Below are 21773 nucleotides of genomic sequence, written 5' to 3'. Positions count from 1 at the left end.
ACTTGATATTTGTTTGTTTGACAGCCGTCATAATAAGAGTATATACAAATATGAATATCATTTCACAATTCAAGGCAAACATTATAATTACTCATGTGCTTAATGTTCTATAGCTTCCCTTGAAAGAGACTTTTTCTCTTGCCCACTCAGTAGGGAGTGAACAAGTCTTTTGCTAGCTGAACCCCCACCCACCTACCCTCTCCTACCCGACTCTGCTCCTCCATCGGAGACAAGTGTGTAAGCTTCATGCCAAATGGTGTTGCACAAGGTCGATGACCTCCTCCTCGTCATTATGCTGCAGTGTTTGGACCTGGCGATTGCCCGCTCAAGGCCAAGCACTACACCATGGCAGGAGGTTGTGGCGGGGACAGCGCTTTCTTGGTCAGTGGGTCAGGGATCGGCCAGCAAAAGACTTTGTCCCTCTCCCTTGAATGGGCAATGTGACTGGGTCTCTTTAGGGTAACTGATCACTTTTTTTCAGCTGCTTAAGACATTTGTGTTTGTTTTCTGCCAACAGTGCACTGACTACGACCTGGATTTTGGCACGGAGTGCTTACATTTGGCCCTGGAGTACAGTAAAGTCAGAGCGAAGTTAGTGGAAGGACCCCCCGACCTGTGGAAGGTAAATATGACGTTGGTGGAGGTGACCTCACATTAAATGTTTGAGTTACACTTAACTTCTGCAAACACACGGCCGTTCAGCCAGCAGGCAGCCGCTGCTGCCTGGAGCACCAGACTGAGCTCAGTTTGTAGAAGGTCTACAAACACTAATTGGGCAGATGATTTGTTTAGGTGTAAGGTTTAAGCAGTTACACATTTTGTGGTGAATGTTTTACAAACGACCACCACGGAGAAGTAGGATAAGGCGAGGCTGCATTTGGTCTGCTAGGTCTGTCTATCCTAAATTCTGGGTCTTGTACACTTTGCTTTCAATGCAAAAACTAATGGTGGCACCAAACCAGCATTTTCTGCATAAATCCTGTATTGCAAGTGGGGTACATGCAGAATGCTGCAAAACCACTAACGTGTTTCAAATGCGACTTCGTGAGTAAGCGCTAACCACTGTGAAACCGGTTGGAAATTTTGCAGCTTTCTGTGTGTGCTCTGCTTGAGTACAGTTTTATGCAACAAATGCCTCTTTTGGTTCTTGTCAAGCATTCATCTGAGATAACGTGTACCTGTGGTTTAAGCTGCCACTTGCACAGGGGTAGGCAACCTTGGCTTTACAGCTGTTATGAAACTACATTATATTGTTGCTGTATATTTTGATATGCTAATTATTCATATTTGCAGACTTGTAGGGTTACTGAAAGGTTCACTAAAGCAGTCGGTGCCTTGTTTTTAGTGGCTAGGGCAGCCTTTTCTTAACCAGGGTTCCTCCAGGGAAGTGCGAGGGGTTTCTTGAGCAATGAATGATTTCTGACTCTCAATTTAGTAACCACAATTATCTTTTTAGCTATCTGTACGAGGAACATTCTCCCCACTGACCACCAATGTAGGGAGCGTTCGTCCCATTGATCACCAATGCAAGGAGTTTTCTTCCCACTGATTACCAATGTAAGGAGCATTTTTCTCACGGACCCCCAATGTAAGGAGCATTCTTCCCAGTGACCACCAATGTAAGGAGCATTCTTCCCAGTGACCTCCAATGTAAGGAGCATTCTTCCCAGTGACCTCCAATTTAAGGAGCCTTCTTCCCAGTGACCACCAATGTAAGGAGCATTCTTCCCAGTGGCTACCAATGTAAGGAGCATTCTTCCCACTGACCACCAATGTAAGGAGCATTCTTCCCAGTGACCTCCAATTTAAGGAGCATTCTTCCCAGTGGCCACCAATGTAAGGAGCATTCTTCCCAGTGACCTCCAATGTAAGGAGCATTCTTCCCACTGACCACCAATGTAAGGAGCATTCTTCCCACTGACCTCCAATTTAAGGAGCATTCTTCTCACTGACTGCCAATGTAAGGAGCATTCTTCCCACTGACCACCAATGTAAGGAGCATTCTTCCCAGTGACCTCCAATTTACGGAGCATTCTTACCAGTGGCCACCAGCATTCTTCCCAGTGACCTCCAATGTAAGGAGCATTCTTCCCAGTGACCTCCAATTTAAGGAGCCTTCTTCCCAGTGACCACCAATGTAAGGAGCATTCTTCCCAGTGACCACCAATGTAAGGAGCATTCTTCCCAGTGGCTACCAATGTAAGGAGCATTCTTCCCACTGACCACCAATGTAAGGAGCATTCTTCCCAGTGACCTCCAATTTAAGGAGCATTCTTCCCAGTGGCCACCAATGTAAGGAGCATTCTTCCCAGTGACCTCCAATGTAAGGAGCATTCTTCCCACTGACCACCAATGTAAGGAGCATTCTTCCCACTGACCTCCAATTTAAGGAGCATACTTCTCACTCACTGCCAATGTAAGGAGCATTCATCCACTGAGTACACTGACTTCCCCCTTGTGATGGGGCCCTTCTCCTAATCAACACCAATGTTAGGGGGTCCTTCTCCCACTGATTATTAATCTAAGGGAGCCTGTCTTCACTGATTATTTATGTACGGGAGGATTTCACCGACCACCGATGAAAGGCGGCACTTCACACACCACCGATATAAGGGGACACGCCTCAACTGACTTACTGTTCTCATTAATGTGCCATGAGTTGTAGATACAGTAATTATTACCAGGGGTTCCCCAAAACATGAAAGTTATTTCAAGGGTTCTTCCATTGAAAAAAAAGGCTGGATTAGGCTGATTTATAGACTTGCTCTGTGTGGGAGCAGAACAAAGCGCAACCATTATGCAGCATCGCAGAGCAGAAAGCATAGACTAAGCATGCAATGAGCAATTATGGCTGCCTCTGTCTATATTACATTGTTTATTATGTATATCGCATGTTAATTACAAGCTATACATAGTAAAATGTTTGTTAAACACATATTAACAAGTTTATTTCTATTAGTTTGATCATTTTAACTCAGAAACCTAAAAAAAACCGATTGAAATACATTGCACAGGAATGCTTGAAGGGTTTCTAAGATATAACGATATTATACAGGGACTGTTTGGGACTTGTGTTCTTCCTCTAGGCTGCCCCCTTCTGATGAACGGCGAGCGTCGTGCCGGTGCTTGGATAAATGGCAGATTGAATGAATTATTGGTATTGAGGCCAATAGAGAGGGCTGCTCTGGGCATTCACTTTATTGGCATATAATCCCTTCCTGTGCTGTAATTAACGGCTTGCCTTTATTCGCTAGGTGACCTACAAGCGAGATTTATACGCAGCTGAGTCAATTATTAAAGGTAAGCGTGTCTTTTTATTATGTTATTATAGGTTGTTAACAGGGATGTGTGTTCCAATTAACTATTTAATGGTGTGAGCTTGATGAAACCGATAGAGAGTGGGAGTAGAGCCATGAGGTCGCTGCTTTATTATGAGCTCGTTAAACCCGAAAGAAATTCTGTATTGATAAATATTGTTGGGGCAGTTAACACCTTCCAGGCTGAGAGGGTGTTTTGCATTTGTGACCAGAGTAATTCTCAGCAGAAGGATATTTTCTCACTTCCAGCATACACAGCTACCTCTTCATGTCTCACTGGCCCCTCCCCAGGGCCTCTCACCCTGCAGCGCAGTAAGGCGGCCGCCTGACTTGCCTTGCGGGAGCGCCGGGCCTGCCCCTCCCCTCCCTTTAGATTGTAAGCCCTCAAGGGCAGGGCCCTCCTTACCATCTTGTCTTGAATTGTATTGTGATTGTAATGTCTTCCTTATATTGTAAAGTGCTGCGCACACTGTTGGCGTGACATAAATCCTGTATAATAATAATAATAATAGACCTTAACTCAAAAAGTGAGGATTTTCTATTTTATAGGGAATATTAGATATGTTAATTGTGCCTAAGCAGTACCCTGAACAACCTCTTGTCTAAAATGACTCCTAAGTATAGCAGTGCACTGCATGTGCCTAGGCACTCCTGTACCTTGAGCCTCAAAGCAGTATATGTGCAGTGTAAGATCATCTAAGGCATTGCTGCCTCTGTCTGCTAGTGTCACCAGATTTGGAGTGAGATTTAGCGACGTCACTACTGTGCTGATCATTGCTCTCCTTGCTGGAGAGGAAGCTGTAGATGAGGACCTACATTGCAAGGATCTCCCTGCTTCTTCTTCATTTATTCTGTGCATCTGTGCTTCCTCCACCTCTTCTGTTGGTTCTTAAATACCATTCATTAGGGGGGGGGCATTTCTGACATGAGAAAGCAAGTCCTGCCTCTAACAAGATGGCCACCTTAACACAGAGAGGCACACTGTAGAACGATTAAGTAACAGTGAAAAGATCAGCCTATAGCAGGGATGGCCAAACTCCGGCCCTCCAGCTGTGGTGAAACTACAAATCCCATGAAGCATCTCTCCCCGGGAGTCATGTCTGTGGCTGTGAGAATCTTGCAAAGCCTCATGGGATTTGTGGTTCCACCACAGCTGGAGGGCCGTAGGTTGGCCATCACTGGCCTATAGGTAATATGGGTGATTAGTCCTTTTTTGTCAGCTTTGGAACAGCTTCCATGGTACAGGTTCTGTTTATCGAAATATCATCTCCATCCTGACCACCCTGCTAATCAAAGCTGTATTTTACTCATTCAGGGAAAAGAACTGCTTAGGAATATTGAGGGACCGTAATATTCAGGGATACAAGTAGTCCTAAGAATGAGATGATGCGTGGACCTATATGGGTTGGACTTGATGGACGTATGTCTTTATTCAACCCCAAATACTATGTAACTATGTAACTATGTAACCGTTGTGCTTAATAAGTTGCCTTCTCTGCTGCTCATACTTATTTTCATAACACCCTCCCGTTGTCACCTGCACTTTGATGGCGGTGTAGTCATACACATAAGTTTGGTTCCAGACTTTATTGGCAATTGGTATAAAGGATACAGCCGATGCATTTCAGGGGATTTTGGACTTGTTCTTCAGAACCTTTCCTTCTTGAGGTATGTCATGGGTCCACGTGGAAGGTCACTTCCAGGGCTTTGGATTGAATAGTGCTGGTATTATCTCGTTTTGGCCTCAGTTGTCGACCCAAACTTTAAGGGCCCTGAAGAAAGGGAATCCAAAATTCCCTGAAACACGTTGGCTATACTCCTATTTTTTCCCCCCCCTGATTGCCCCTAAAGTCTGGAACCAAACGAGGCTTATGACTATTTACTCAAGGCACTCCTCCTCATCACACATTTGAAGAATTTTCCAATCTGAGGAACCTGCACCTTGCAGGGCATCCTTAGGAGCTGAGCAGCCTATACACATCCCATACACCTCCGTGGTACCGAGCAGAATAGCAAATAAGCGAAAAGAGTGAAAATAAAAACAAAAAGTTAAGAAATTATTTAAAAAATGATCCAAAATAGGAAAATTAAAAATAAAAGAAAAATATTTTAAATAAAAGAAAAATAAAAAACAATCAGACGGAGCTAGCAGTGACAACTAGCTCCACCCAACTGTTTCCTATTGGCCAGAACCTGCTAGCGTCTTCTAGCAGGTCCCGGCCAATAAATAACAACTGGGCAAAGCCGGCCGTGATATCGCGGTCGGCTCCGCCTAGTTGTTCATGTTTAATGACAGATCAGCATCCCCTGGTCAGTTGGGAACGCTGATCTGTCATTACAACTGGGCGGAGCCAGCAGTCAACTCACGGCTGGCTCCGCCCAGCTGTCATTTGCGGGGCTTACGGCCGGCCTTCGGCAGGCCTTTCTCCCTGCTTCAGCTGCCACTTTAGCTCAGTCGAGCCGAAGCATATGCCTTCGGCTCAGCTGAGCCGCTCGGCTGCTGTATGGGCTTCAGTTGCACGTTGATAAGTTTTTAGTCATTGGGCTCAGATCTACTTTCCTTTAGGAAATTCTTCCTTATATTCATTGCTGTTTGAGACGAGGCAACACTATAAATGTCAAAAAATTTCCCTAGAAAGGATTATTGTTCTGAAATTTGCACGTATCATAATAACTAGCACTCAATTTACCTTTTTAGAACCTTTCCTTTTCCTATTCCATGTCAGCCGTGACCTGTGTGGCGCACAACTAACCCGTGACCCGGAGCGTTAGGTCCTAGGGCTGTGTTTTCTTCAACTTTTAGGTTTTGACGAGTTTTTGTTTTCACCTCCGTCTGCTAAGTGCCGCTTTTGAGTGACTCCTCACCACCTCACAGCTTTTTGTCTTTGATGCGCTTACGCTTATTTTTTGATGACAGACGCTTATTTTTTGATGACATGTGGGTTTCTTTGCATGCCTTTCATTGCTTGTCCAGTTTATTTCTATGCTTCATGCTTTACTTATTCCTCCACCTGAAGAATGCGATTTGTCCACTTAGATACGTCATCAGTAGTTTTGACCTCACAGGAAGAGCTGCCTGAGGGCCTATTCACACCACATCCAGATCATCTCCAGACCAGATTGTTTCCGGACCCAAAATGCATCCTAATGTATCCCTATGCTACTTTTGGCCTCTGTTCACACCAGCGCAGGCCGTTCCTGACCAGACCAAATTGTTTCTGAACCCAAAGTGCATCCTAATGTATCCCTATGCTCAGGGGCGTCCCGAGGCTGGGTGACACCCGGAGCGGTAACCGAGTGTCACCCCGCCGAGACGTCACTGTGCACGCGCAATGACGTCATCACGCACGCGCGGCAGTCTTCTGATACTTGTCGGCGGCCATCTTGGTGATGGACGCCGGCAGAGAGAGGAGGGGACAGTCACACGGCGGGATAAGGTATGCCGCCGGGTCCCCTCCTCTCTCCTGATACTGTCGGGCGTTCGGTCCATGACCAAGCGCCCGACTTTTCAGAGGGGGGTGACACCAAAATGACTGTCAGTCATTTTGGTGTCACCCCTCTAATGGTGTCATCCGGGTGCGGGCCGCACCCCCCTTATGACGCCACTGCCTATGTTATTTCTGGCCTCTGTTCGCACCAGCGCAGTCCGTTCCTGACCAGACCAGCATTTTTACAGCAATTTTACTACAATTGTGCCGTGTTTCGGAGCATTTGATTTTCTTTTTAGCTCAAAATGGGCTTTTAGGTGTGTTTCAGTGCATTTGTATGCGTTTCCATGCGTTCCCGTGTATTCCAGACCAGACAAAGTGAGACCTGCAATATTGTTCTGATCTGGAACAGACTGCGCTGGTGTTACCAGAGGCCAGAAATGGCATAGGGATACATTAGGATGTATTTTGGGTCCAGAAACAACCTGGTCTGGTCTGGAGATGATCTGGATGTGGTGTGAATGGGCCCTGCACTCCTCATTTTGTCTGGTCTGGCATGCACTGGAACGCATGGAAACACATAAAAAAACGCATGCAAACACACTGGAACGCACCTGAAAGCCCATTTTAAGCTTAAGAAACAAGAAAAAAAACCCAGCTCCGGAACGCGGTAATATGGGAGCAAAAATGCGGCAAAATGCAATGCACCATGTTCCAGATGTGGTCCAAATAATGGTGGGAACCTGCCCTGATTCTTTTCTGCTTTTACTTATTTTTAATCCGCCACAGCCATGTTGGTCAACCTTTTCTGCTTTTGTTTTTCCCTTCGTGTGTTCCCATCTTTTTTTTTTTTTGTGGGTTCCTTAATTGTAAATTCGGTCCGGTACATCGGTCAACTTTCCTGTTTTTGCTTTTTCCTTCATGTGTTCTCATTAGTTTCTTTTTGCGGGTTCTCTTAAGTTTTTTTTCCTTCATATGTTCTCATTTTAGTTTGATTTAATTTTTTTTTCCTTCTCTTTTCTCCTAAGTGGTATTAATGAGCAGCTAGAGGGATAGTGCTGAAGACTGAGCATGATTAAACAAATGGCAAATGCATGTTCGGTCCAGTTTGAAGGGAAGCCATAGTCATTTTGGGTCAGTTTCATTTTGTTTTTCCTTTTTTAAGCATTGAAAGCAAACCTGTACTTTGCTTATGCAGGGCGGAAAAGCAGGTTCACTTTAAAGGAGAACTATGGAGTGAGTGTTTTTTCCCCATAGTTCTCTTCAGCGTCAGGGGAGGACAAATACTAGCATCCTCCCCTAACCCAAAGCTCAATATATCGCGAGCTACAGCTCGCGTTATACTGAGACCGCCACACCCGGGACAGATCCTGACAATCATGTCTGGATCTACCCAGCTGCGGGAGTGACAGCTGGCTCTGCATTTCTAGAGGCAGGGCAAAGCTGTGCCCGCCCCTTCCCCCGTTCACTTCCCGATCTATTGAGCCAACCTGTGACAGTCTCATTGTCACACGTCGGCTCGAACTATGAGGATGAGGGAAAATCACTTATCTCATAGTTCTCCTTTAATGCTGTCCCCACCAGCCGCACATACTCGCCTTCCTTTCACCTCTTCACTGTTATGTTTAGCTACCAATAACAGACAGCATAAGCCCTGTGCAATCTTCCAAGTTATGACTTGATGTTTGCCCTTTGTAATGTTTGAAAGTTTTAGTTTCCTGCAGATTCAGCTGGTCCCCTGAGCACTGGCCCTGATATCCTGTTGTAGGGTGGCTCCTTTTCTTTGCAGGGTCCGATGGAGCCACCCTTATGTGTGCTAATAAGCTGCGTGTGTCTCCCCAATCACATAGACACAGCAAGACATGACACTCTCCTGCTCCCCGCACCCCCTCCTACCTTCTCAATGCTAGTAGATGGACAGCTGCTGGGATCTGCTCTGTCCCTTCTGATCTTGTACTGGACAGGAAGTTCAGGAAAGCTGAGCTTGGGCAACAATGTAAAAAAACACTTTCTTGGGATGTTTGTTTGATCTGAAGTCATTATTAAAAAAAGGGAGTTTAATACCGCTTTAAATAAAACCTGAAAGTAAAGATTTACTATGTTATAGGGAACATCTATGAATATTAATTGTGCCTAAACATTATCCCGAAAAATCTGCCATTTGTCTTGTAAATTCCTCCAAGAAAAAAAAAAAGAATTGCACTTCCTGTGCCTAGTCACTCTTACTCGTACACTCGTACTTTGAAACCCATAGCTAGTATATCTGCAGGGTGAGATCCTGTAAGGCACTGCTGCCCCTGACTGTTAGTCTCCCCAGACTTGTTGTGTGATTTGGTGATGTCAGCACTGTGCTGCTCACTGTTCTCCTTTGCTGGAGAGGAAGCTGTACCTGAGGACCTTTTTTTTTTCCCCTGGTCCATCCACCTCCACAAAGTCTGCGCCAGTCAGTTGCACTCTAAACGTTTTCCCAGCACACTCGCCAGCCAGCATGCAAAAAAACTTAAGGTCAAAAACAGAGGTTTAGATACACGTCTTATGCAGAAAATGTGAAAGCCACACCGCCGCGCCAAGGCACCTATATATAGTGCGGTCCTAACTCTAACCCATGAGAGTCTCCATCTTGGAGCACATATGGCAAAAGATCAAATTGGGTGCAGGTTTGTCAGGAGGAAGCCCAACCTCCCTTAAAGGCACAGGGACGCACAAACGTTTTGCTGTTTGTACTGTATTAGGCCCTTCCATGTGCACCTTGCTTAAAGCTGGTAACAAATTGATGAGTGCGTTTGCCATTTGTTTTGCTTTCCTCCACAGAGAGGCACGCAGGTGGATCTTTCCCCCATCAGTAATTGGGAAAAAGTCAACTGCATCTAGATCACCTGCAATACTAATTACCTTTGACCTCTGCTTGGTGTTTTTTTTTTGGACCCTGCTTCCACATTTCAAGTTTTTTTTAATTTCCAGTGCCCAGTACCTGGCCAGTGCTAAGGTATTAGCCTTATGGTCTATGCTATGTGTCCAAGTGTCACAAGGGCACAGGGTAGTCTAGTGTAGATAGATGTGAAGGGTGGCTGTGGGAGAACAGGTTTTTCTAGGTAAAGAGCGTCTGACAGCCTGGAATAGGTAACCCAATGGAGGACAGATGTTTTGACCCAGGAATAGAAGAGGAAGGCTGGTGTCCTGTTCAACCAGGTGTTGGTGATCTAACATGAAAGTCAAACATACCGGTGGTAGGTGTTCACACTTGTCCATGGCTGATGGGAAAAGGTCTGTGACCGGGGAAGCGGCAGACAGAGAGCTGGCCTAGCAGATGTCTGGTGCCTATGAACAGGTGGCGAGAGACATAGCCACAAGGCTAAACATTGAGTTTCCTGTATTTTGCTGAATATCCCTGTGTGGGAATCTGTTCTGCTGCCCCAGTTGCTGTAGGAATAAATGTGATCTGCAAGCCCTAAAACTTATATGCGGAAAAGAATGACCTTCGTCGTGCTTTCCATGTGAAGCTGAACCCCTATTTAGTGAGCATGATGGTTGCTCAAGCAGAGCCTCAAAGTTTTCTTTAGCAGTGTAAGTGTCTACATTTGATTCGGTATCAGCTCCTTGTTCTCTGCCCAAGAAAACTCTAACTGGGAGAGGAAGGGATTCCACTTGGAGCCATACAGGGATGTTGCATGCAAATATACTGGCATTTAGCATACTGATAGGAGACCGTTCTGATTCCATCATTCTGCTCTCTGCTTCTACACTGTCCAATTATAGGCCAGGGGGTAGGGAGATGACCAGACAGTATTGCGTAACTGTAGTAGAGGAAGGTCAGGTCACCAGGCTGGCTGTCCTTTCTGCCAGGGCTGAGTCAATCTCAGGTCTGGATGGATAGAAATACAAATTCTTTTACAAGTAAAACTGCACTCATATTTAGGGATGCACCAATACCGGTATTTCCGTATCGAGTACCGATATATTTTTTTCCGGTACTCGCCGATACCAAATACCGAGTACCGGAAGTCCCTTTCAGGAAGCCAGCTGGCTTCCTGATTAGCAGGGAAGCCGTCCCCATTCTTCCCGTTACTAGGTGACGGGAAAGCATGGAGCCAGCTTTCTGGCCAATCAGGAAGCCGGCGCCATGTAATGACGCGATGCTCGGCTTCCTGATTGCCCGGGAAGCCGGCTATATGCTCCCTCGTCATGAGGTGACGAGGGAGCATGAAGGCGGCTTCCCGGCCAAACAGGAGGCCCGGGCGCCGCATGGTTACACGCTGCCCGGCTTCCTGATGTGAGGAGAGAGCATGAAGCCGGCTCCCCGGCCAATCAGGAAGCCGGGCAGTGAGTCGTTACACGCTGCCCGGCTTCCTGATGTGACGAGAGAACATGGAAGCCGGGTAGCGGGTAATGACGCTCTGCCTGTCTTCCTGATACAAGCAGTATCGGGCTAAGCATCAGAGCATTTGGGCGAATACTCGCATCGGCACCGATACTAGTATCGGTATCGGTGAATCCCTACTCATATATATACTTCAACTTTGTATATTTAGATGTTTGCCAGGTGGTCAGCTTTAAAGGAATCCTGTACTGTTGCATCTCAGGGACAGTAAGGCCCTTTTCAGAGGAACGTGTCAGGATCCATCAACAGATCCTCTCCGGATCACAGCAGTACGGAGCGGATGTCACCTCTATGACATCCATGTCCAAACAGTTTTTTCCTCCATCTTGCAATAGAGGAAAAAAATGAAACTGCCGGACACCATGCCGGTCTATGAGGAATCTGATGTAAACGGACATGTGTCCATTTACATTAGATTATCCCCGGTCCCGCGAAACGGATCTCTGATCTGTTTGTTTTTCCAGACCTAGCTGGAGCCGGGGCTAACCAGGTGAAAAAACACATGGCCGCCCATAGACTTTCATAGAGCATTCAATTGGGTGTGGGGGAAAAACTGACAGTCGGGCCCGATTGGGCCGCTCATGTGAAAAGTGCTTAAGTGAAAGGAAATCTCCCCAATGGGAGAAAGACAGCAAAAAAATACATTGATAGATGTTTTAGCTCTTCACTACTCTATCCAAAACTGGACAAAACTATTTTTGACTGTATATGTCAGGGGTAGGCAACCTCAGCCCTCCAGCTGTTGTGGAACTACAACTCCCATGCGGCACTGCAAGACTCTGACAGCCACAGGCATGACTCCCAAAGGCCTAGGCAAGATGGGATTTGGAGCAGCTGGAGTTCCAAGGTTGCCTACCCCCGATATATACACTTTAAGGAAATAATCTTTATCTTATTGTTTACTCTTCCCTTTAAAAACTTTGGTTAATTGTGCGTAAAGACCAGAACCTTTAATCAGCTCCCTGTATTTTGCTGTAAACGTTTGCTGATAAAAAAAAAAAGCGATGAAAGTGGTTTTATCACACGGTGCAGGTCTCCACACGTTCCCGCAGGAAGATTGCTAAGTGTTGCGGAAGTTTGTGTAAGCTTTGGGTGACCTTTGTGAGCACACAGCGGGATAAGCCGAAAGAGAGACAAAAGTCGCGGGGGGAAGAACTGAGAGATGGGGAAACGTGTCGAGGAGAGTGACAGTTCATTTGTCAGCGGCTTGTCATGGTTACTTGACTTGCTATGAGCTGAAAGATTGGCATCGGCTTTTTTTTTTCTCTTTTACCTACAGCAAAGATATGATATAGTTAGGAAAGTTATTTTAGTCTTGTTTGGTCAGCAGATTACCTGTATCATTATTATGTGGGCGGATAGGTAAAAGTGCACTCCAATCAAAATTGTAAAATATGACGCCTTGGAATGTGGGGAAAGATCTGGAGAACATCGGGGATCATGCTACTCGAGATCTCCTAGTTGCAGGTATCGTGCCGCTCTGGGAACACCCTTGCTGAGCACTGTGAATATGCAGGAGGGGTAATCTGAGCCACGCCCTCTGCACACCTCAGGAAAAAGAGACAGCTCGTACTATGCTTTGTTACAATAATTTTTAGCAGCAGCATATTTAAAAGTTGTAGCATGTTAGTGTGCATTAAATTAATATAAATGTGTAGTGAGTGCATTAGTGGGTCCATCCGTGGACATAAGACTTGCACTACATGCAGCAGTAGTTAGCCACTGGGACACAACACGCCACACCAAAACTACTCTTGGGGCCCATTCACTCCCAATGCGTTGCTGTAACCATCACATTCACCTCTCCTGGAATCCAGCGCCACATCTGCTCTCTGGCAGGCAGCCACCGGAACTTTCAGATTTTACCCAGAGCACTAGCGCAGTGGGTGGCAGCTGTCCTGATTGGTGCCATGTTAAATTGCTCGGCAACATGTAGGTATTCAAGCAATGCTTCACTATGCACAGTCAAACCCCCCCCCCTCCCTGCTACAATAACCTTATCTGTTCTCCATGCCTGTTTCAGGTTCTCTACGGTCTCAATTCTTCTTCAGCTGCCATTGTTGGCTGTAGTGTGCCTTATGCATGCCACAATCTCTTGTGCATCCCAGTGACTCCAGTGCCCTCCATAGCATCTTGTGTCATCTAATGACTCTAGTGTGCCCTGTGGGCACCTGTGTCCCCAAGTGTGTTCCAGTGCACTCTGCGTCATCCGGTGACTCCAAGTGCACCCCAGAGTATCCTGTGTCATCTATCACTCCAAGTGCAACCTTGTGTTCCCCTGTGACTCCATGTGCACCCCAGAGCATCCTATCTAGTGACTCCAATGTGCCCTGTGCACCCCAGAGCATTCTGTGCCATTTAGTGACTCCCAGTGCACCTCGTGACTCCATATGCACCCCCAGAGCATTCTGCGTCATCTAGTGAATTCAGTGTGCTTTGTGCACCCTCATGTCTCCAAGTGCACTCTAAATCATCCTTTGTCATCCAGTGACTCCAAGTGCACCCCATGACTCCCTGTGCCCCTCAGAGCATCCTGTGTCATATAGTGACTCCAGTGTGTTTTGCACCTTCAGACTCCAAGTGCAACCCAGGGGGCCCCTATGCCTTCAAATTCTCCCTGTGCCTCTATGACCTTTGTGCCTCCATGCAGCCTCCAATAAACTTCTTTACCATCTGGATATTCTTTCTCTCAGAGTATATGGACCCCTGTCTGTGGCAGTAACGCACAGTATTCACACATTACCTGGTGTTAGATTAAGGCAACTCCACCCTCTTAAATGGGATGCCAACACATCGCAGCACACTAAAAACAGGCACTTTTTTTTTTGCAGCCCACCAAGACTCACAGATATTTCACAACTGCTACAACACTTGTGGTGCAACTTATGGGGTTACAGGGTATATGCACCAAGTTGAAGAGGACATCTCAGCTCTTGTGTTTCTATGAAAACCAATTGCTCACTTGCTGGGCAGCCTAACCATAATTAGAATACTATGTCCAGTTCTGCAGACCTCACTCACATAAAGATATTGATGAGGTAGAAAGAATCCAGAGATGGACAACAGAAAAGTGAAAGGTCTGAGGGATAAAACATATCAGGAGAGCCTGTAGGAACCTAACATGTACAGTCTGGAGGAAATAAGGGTGAGGGGGGCATGCCTGAAACCTTTAAATACATGGAGGGTGTGAATAAGGTTCAGGGGGGCATTCTTTTCACTATGCCTAGCTAAGATCAAGACACGGGGACATGACCTCAAACTAGCAGGAGGAGAGTCAGAACTAACCTCATGAAGTATCATTTTACAGAAAGAGTAGTTGGTGCTTGGAACAAATTTCCAGTAGATGTGGTGAGTCCATCAACAGTAAATTAATTCAACTGCCTCCCGGCCGGCCGTTGTTCCAATATGGCAGGCCGGGAGCTTCCTAGATCTGAGCGGGCGTTTTTAAACTTCCCGTCAGCCACTCCCACTCGCGCATGCGAGCAGAGACCTGCCCAAATGTAAAAACAGGCAGCGATGCCTGTAATCATACAAGCGATCCGCCGGCTATAGAGCCGGCGGATCGCTTGTATAAGGTGCCGGTCCGTACGCCCCCCCCCTCCGCGCTCCCCCTCCTGCTATCTCGGGCTCCGCTGTGCCCAGCGCGAGCCCGGGACCAGCATGGTGGCTCTTTGAAAGGGGATGAGAGGGAGATCGATACACAATCTCCCTCCGGTCCCCTCTCCGCTGTCAGTTTGCAGAAGCGATGTATATTACATCACTTCCTCATTCTTGTGTCACTCTCCAGCTTCAGAAGCTGGAGAGAAGCTGATGAAGCAGATCTCTGCTTCATCAGCTTCTTTGGGGGCCCCTAGGTGACATTAGGGATCTTGGAGACCCCTGATGTCTCCATAAAGAGGACCTGTCACATCTCTTTGCTATCACATAGTGGGGGTTTCTTAGCCCCTATGTGATAACAATAAAGTTAAGTGAAGAAAACATTTTGTAAAAATACATACACACATGCAAACATGTATCGGGAACGCATACACACGAAAACAATGATTGCGCCCATTACGCCGCACATGTTACATATCACCGTGAACGTCGCAGTGAGAGCAATCATTTTAGGGCCATCAATCACTAATAACACTAAACCGATGAGCAGTAAAAGCTTTTAAAGCGTCGCCTAGGGCCAAATTTAGGCATGGTAGTTTTTATGCGATTTCACAGGCGCGCGCAATTTTAAAGATTGACATGTTTGGTGTCTATTTACCCGACGTGACCCCGTCTTTTATATTTGACCAAAAAATTGGGTAATAATAATTGTTTCCTAACACAATGTAAAAAAAACCTTATTTTCCCCCCATATTTTCAGTTACTTTTCCTTAATATAGTAAAAAATCAGCGGTGATTAAATACCACCAAAAGAAAGCTCTATGTGTCCCTAAAAAATGGTATAAAATTAATTTCAGTACAGCGTTGCATGACGGAATAAATATCAGTCATTGTACCGCAGCGCTGAATACTGAAAAATGGCCTGGACAGGAAGGGGGTGTAAACACCTGGTCAGCAAGTGGTTAAGCATGCTTGGTACAAACATAGATCTAAATTCGGACAACAAGACTGGCCTCCACCCCCCCCAAAAAAAATTGGCAGACTTGATGGACCACTTGGTCTTTTTGTTTTATTACTCTTCTTTGCTGCTTCTATGAATAGAGGGCATCTGTTTAGGGGAGGAACTGGCCCTGGGGAGAATAGTATTCCTGGACACATGGTGCGTAGGATGTCACATATCTTATAGCCAATTCTAGAAAAGTCCTTTCTGTATTCTCACTTGCTGGCATACAATGCCCCTGGCAAAGGACATAGAGGAGGAACATCCTTGTGGTTGTTTGACACATTCGCCGACTTCCGCTGCCAATTGCCTGGAGTGCTTGTTTATGTCACATTCCATATCCTGCTCCATTCAAGAAAGCATTTGAAACCGTCACATACAGAAAGAAGGTAGAATCTCATTCAGGGCTTGCTGGCCTATAGCAGATGTTAAACCTGGATGACAAATCGTTTGCTAGAGCGCTGTATACAGTATCCTAAAGCCTTGGTTCTACCAGAGTGACGTCACATTCTGGCTCTCTGCACCTCTACAGGATGTGCAAGGGACAAGCAATGCACATATGGATAGAGCTCCATCACAGCAGCTTTAAAAAATGTAAAACATTCTTGGAGTGTGTGAGATTGTGTCTGTGGTTGTGCGTAAGATTGTGTTTTTGAGGGCCTGTTCACACCAGTACAGTGCGTTAATGGAACAGCCCTGTGGAATTACCGCAGTGTACCACGCAATCGCACCTACTTTGCTTTCTGGTATGGGAGGTGCGTTGCCTTGCCATTCAATTTAATGGCACCCCAAACGCATCTCCCGCCCACAGTTCAATCGCCCCAACCCAAATGCACGGTACCACAATGCCATGTGTTCCATTGCAATGCAACTTGGGTCGCGACTCGGTGACCAAGGACAAATGTGGGTCCTGAGGTTACACAGGTTGAGAACCACTGTCCTAAAGGGTTCATGTGCCATGAAGTTCCTCCTTCAAGGCAGGATCACCGGGCATTATCCTAATGAAAGCTGCAGATTTAAAGATATCATCATGTTAATGCTCATATGTTACATAGTTACATAGTATTTGAGGTTGAATAAAGACACAGGTCCATCGAGTTCAACCTATTATTGCGTGTATGTATGGGATTTGCATGCGTATGCGTGCGTATGGGTCCTTGTGTGATCCTTTTTTTTTTTTTACTTATTTTTTTTACAATGTATTTACGGGTATCTGTACCCCTTTATATCTTATGGTCCCTGGGGAAATTGTCCAAATGCTTTTTGAATGTTTCCACGCTCTCAGCTGATACCACTGCTTGTGGCAGCGAATTCCAGACCCTAACCGCTCTAACTGTGAAGAAGCCCCTACGCCCCTGGTGCTGAAATCTTTTCTCCACCAGTAGGTTATTTTACTGGTTGGGTTTAGATTTAATTTAAATTTCACTTCACAGTGGAAAGGCCTTTGCAAAGGTAATTTTGGTAGGTGGCCATTGGTCATATTTTTTTTTTCAACAGCTAATCTGCGCTAAATGGATAACAATAAGCTAAGTGTCAAAATTAAATACCCTGTTTCCCCGAAAACAAGACCTACCCCGAAAGTAAGACCTGGCACTATTTTTCAAGATCCCTGTAATATTAGACCTACCCTGAAAATAAGACCTAGTTGGGTGGTGACATGTGAGGGGAAACCTGAAGAGCAGGAGAGATGGTATCAGCCTGCAGGGACATACTGTATTAAGGGGATGACAGGGGACTCCCTCCGGCCAGCGCAGTGACAGGGAGCACTCCAGTACCATACCTCACCAACTTCTGTCCCCCTGAAGGCACTGTTTAATGTAATGGTACCGTACTTTACCGCGCTGTCCACTGTCTGATGTCCCCTCTGCTGTACCGCTGGCACCACTGTCCCTGATGGCAAAGGAAGCCGGCGCTGTAGAAAGCAAGGCTGCGGCGACGAAGGGAGCAGTCGCATTAGCCGATACTTCCTCTATAGCGCCGGTTACTAACTTTGAACATAACTTTGGATTGTTGTACATGAATAACTTTAGATTGTTGTACATTTTGTTGCACATTAAAAAAAAAATAAGACATCCCCTGAAAATAAGACCTAGTGTGTTTTTTTGGGGGCAAAAATAATAATAAAACAGTGTCTTATTTTTGGGGAAACACGATATATAAAGTCCGCTGCCGTGCCAACTATGTAGTGTGAAATTCTTCGCGGTGCATTGGCCATTGGTCATAGCATTTTGAACGATCAGTGCCCCTTGTGTTCATATTTTTTTTGGTACGAACAGGGTTTTGCGACACACTGCGGAAAGACTTTTCAGCGTGGGCAGGTGCAGGAAGTCGTCTATTTTTAGCAGGCTCGGTGTTAAGTGAGGAGCCTGCGGATGGCTTGTGTTTATCGTTCTGTGTAACTGGAGGTGAACACATTGATGAATTGGCGTGAATCTGACAGAACAATTCTCCTTTCTTCATGCGGAGAGAGAGAGTCCCTTGAATAGCAGCCAACTATTCCAGGTGCTTGGGACCTTTCTTAGTTGTGATCTACCGGAGGCAAGCAGGATCCGAGGTCAAGAATCAGTGCATGATAGTGTTAAAGAAGAACGCCGCTGAGAACTGTTTGCACCTAAATCGGTCACATGACTTGATGCTAATGCAGCTTCAGGGAGACAAAAACCTTTTACGGTAAACAACTGGGGTGCCTATAGGCACTAGACCAGTTTGCTGTTGGGCTGCCAATCAGGTCTAGCAGATAAGTATCTCATTGGCCAAATGAAGAAGCTTGCAGGGGAGGCTGACAACGCTGCTGCTACCGGAGAGGCCACGGCCCCTGCCTGGAACAGATCGTGCTGTTACTGGCCAGATCTCCAGGTAAGAAAATTAGCAACACACAAAGAAACTGTATACAGTGAGCTATTATGCCAGACATACTGAAAAAAAAAGCGTTTCTGAGCGCTTGTACGCGCGTTAGCGGCATGCGGTTATTTTCGCATTTATGCGTGTTGTGCACATCTGTATGGGCGTTTTAACGCGCGTACATGAAGACGCTTGTTTTGATTGGCAGCTCATAAACCATTGTGGGCAATGGAAGAACACGCGTATAAACGCGTAAAAATGCTCACGAAAATGTGCAACATGCTTCTGTTGCGCGTTTTTGGGCATTTCCAATGAAGTCTATGGGAAGGAAAAGCGATTTTAACTCCCCAAAGAAGTTCCTGTATCTTTTCAGGCGTCTGGCGTTTTCCTGCTCAGGTGTGAACCAGGGCCATTGAAAAATCATGGGATTTCTTGTGTTGGGCAGTTAAAAGTGCTTTTCGAACTGCTGAAAAACTCCAAGGTGTGAACCAGGGCTCAGGAAGCACGAGTTGAATTATCATATAGATACTCCAGATTCTGTTGTTTCTGAGATTATGAATAGGTACAGAACAAGTATACAGATCCGAATTCTGTGCTGTTTCTGGATCAGTGACCCTGAAAGTAGTAAAGCTAGAGGATCATTTGGCATCCAGGCACTTAACATTGTCGATGGCATCCCAGGTATTTCTGCCATGACAGGTCCTCTTTGATGGTGTATATTCTTCCAATGTAAAGCAGGCACCCCAAGCACCAGGAAGTGGTTTAGAATCCATCCAGTAAAGAATAACAGCAAACAAAGGATAATAAGTAACACATTACCGGCTTCTTCAGGAATGTACCTATGAGGGGGAGGGCTGTCGATCCCTATGAGATGGTAGAAATATTAGCAGCTTTGTTAAATTTTGGTCCCGCAGACATGCCACGCTTCCTGCTTTATATGCTCGTGATTGTATAATTGCCTTCTGTCCAAGAGATTCACAATGAAACATGCCGGGTCTGATGTACAGGTAATCCCAGCAGGAAATCTCTGTATCTATTCAGCTAAGGATTTAGAGTAGTCTGGTTCCGTACAACTGGGAAGAAAATATTCTGAGGACTTTAAAGTGCACCTGTCACTGGAGCACATGTTGTAAAATGCAATCTATTCATATGAAGAGTGAATGAATTCAGGCATTTTTCTTTCCAGATTCAACCTCTTTCACTGACATTTTTCCTATCTGTACTTAGTAAGTTTGGTCATATGGAAATGTAGAATTAGACCAGGCCTTCTCAACCACGGCTCAGTGGAACACTAGGGTTCCACCAAAGGTTGTTATGGGATCGCTGAGCATTCAGTAATTTCTGGTTCTCAGATATGTAACCACTGACACCAGTTATCTTTTTAGCTATTTGTAAGGGGGGCATATTTCCATTGATCCCCATTGTAAGTGATATTCTTCTCACTGAACATGGAAGGGCATTCTTCTCACTGAATGGGAGTATTCTTCCAATTGACCACCAGTGTAAGGAGAATTCTTTCCACTGATCACCAATGTAAGGAGCATTCTTCCCACTGACCAATGTAAGGAACATTCTTCCCACTGACCACCAATGTAAGGAACATTCTTCCCACTGACCATCAATGTATGCAGCATTCTTCCCACTGACCAATGTAAGGAACATTCTTCCCACTGTCCATCAATGTAAGGAACATTCTTCCCACTGACCTCCAATGTAAGGAGCATTCTTCCCACTGACCTCCAATGTAAGGAGCATTCTTCCCACTGGCCACCAATGTAAGGAACATTCTTCCCACTGACCATCAATGTAAGGAACATTCTTCCCACTGACCATCAATGTAAGGAACATTCTTCCCACTGACCATCAATGTAAGGAACATTCTTCCCACTGGCCACCAATGTAAGGAACATTCTTCCCACTGACCACCAATGTAAGGAGCATTCTTCCCACTGACCATCAATGTAAGGAGCATTCTTCCTACTGACCACCAATGTAAGGGGCATTCTTCCCACTGGCCACCAATGTAAGGAACATTCTTCCCACTGACCACCAATGTAAGGAGCATTCTTCCCACTGACCACCAATGTAAGGGGGAGGAAAACATACACTCCCCAATACTTGGAGCCAGCGTGCGACACTGCAGCTGTCACACCGGCTCTAAAAATGAGAGCTGACCAATCACATGACCCAAAATACATATATAGCCAGAAAGAAAGGTTTGGCCTTACTTATTTCCACGCAAATAATACCAATATTTACTATAAAGATTTTAACCCAAATCTTTTTGCATTTAATGTATTTTATGCAGTTTTATTTACCTGTAAAGGCGTCTCTTGTGTAGACATCCAAAAGACCCGGGACCACTGCCACCATCTTGGATGTGATGTCAGCAGTCCCAGCAGACTCAGAGCTGCCACTCAAGTGGTACTATAGTAAGGGTAGGAAACCTTGGAACTGCAGTTGTGGTGAAACTACAAAAACCATGAGGCACTGCAAGACTCTGACAGCCATAGACATGGCTCCCAGAGGCATGATAGCAATAATAGTTTCACCGCAGCTGAGGTTGCCAACCCCTGCTCTGTTTTATTCCCTTGGCTGCTACAAAAACGTTAGGTATGGAGGGGAGGGGCAGAGGAGCTGGACCAGTACAGAGAATAATTAGACACTCCAAGAAGAGGAGAGGGCTGTGACATGGCAGGATATTCTTCCACCCGATCGTCCATTACACTGACAGCTCCATCTCCCGCCTTACATTTTCCTTCATGCTACTGCTGCTGAAATGGTTCTCCTCCTTGGGCCACCCTGGTGAGTCATCCATGTATTCTGCGTGGCTATATGTTACATAGCCACTTTATTGTCTTTGCTGATTTGTGTCATTTATTGTATGTTTTTTCTGATGGGGTGGTCATAATAATCTGGCCACTCAGTGTATATATATATAAATATATATATGAGTTTTGTATATTCACTCATTTGTCACTGTGTTTGCCCTGATGAAGGGACCCTACGCGGTTCGGAAACGATGGCTATGTTATACATGTGTCTCTGTTCTGCAATAAAAGAAACTTTTGGATCTACTCTAGGGCTGCAACAACTAATCGACATAATCGATTATAATCGATTATTGAAAAAGTTGTCAACTTTTTCAATAATAGATTAATCGGCTTCCGATCAGTTGGCCCTGTTCACAGCTCCACACGCTGTGCGCCGCA

The 21773-nt window shown here is 45.6% G+C and overlaps 1 protein-coding gene across 1 annotated transcript in view; it reads left to right on the top strand.

The window, feature by feature from the left end:
- The window catches only part of ISPD (isoprenoid synthase domain containing), a 165435-nt gene that overhangs the window by 43421 nt on the left and 100241 nt on the right, over positions 1–21773 (top strand). Inside the window, exons 4-5 of the mRNA XM_018557724.1 lie at positions 518–622; positions 3255–3300. Coding sequence (XP_018413226.1) covers positions 518–622; positions 3255–3300 — 151 coding nt within the window. The remainder of the gene's footprint in view (positions 1–517; positions 623–3254; positions 3301–21773) is intronic.

Source organism: Nanorana parkeri, unplaced genomic scaffold (genome assembly GCF_000935625.1).
Source record: "Nanorana parkeri isolate BGI_ZX_2015 unplaced genomic scaffold, ASM93562v1 scaffold300, whole genome shotgun sequence".
Classification (NCBI taxonomy): Eukaryota; Metazoa; Chordata; class Amphibia; order Anura; family Dicroglossidae; genus Nanorana; species Nanorana parkeri.
The sequence above is the reverse complement of the archived record's forward strand: the minus strand, read 5'-3'. Positions and strand labels throughout refer to the sequence as shown.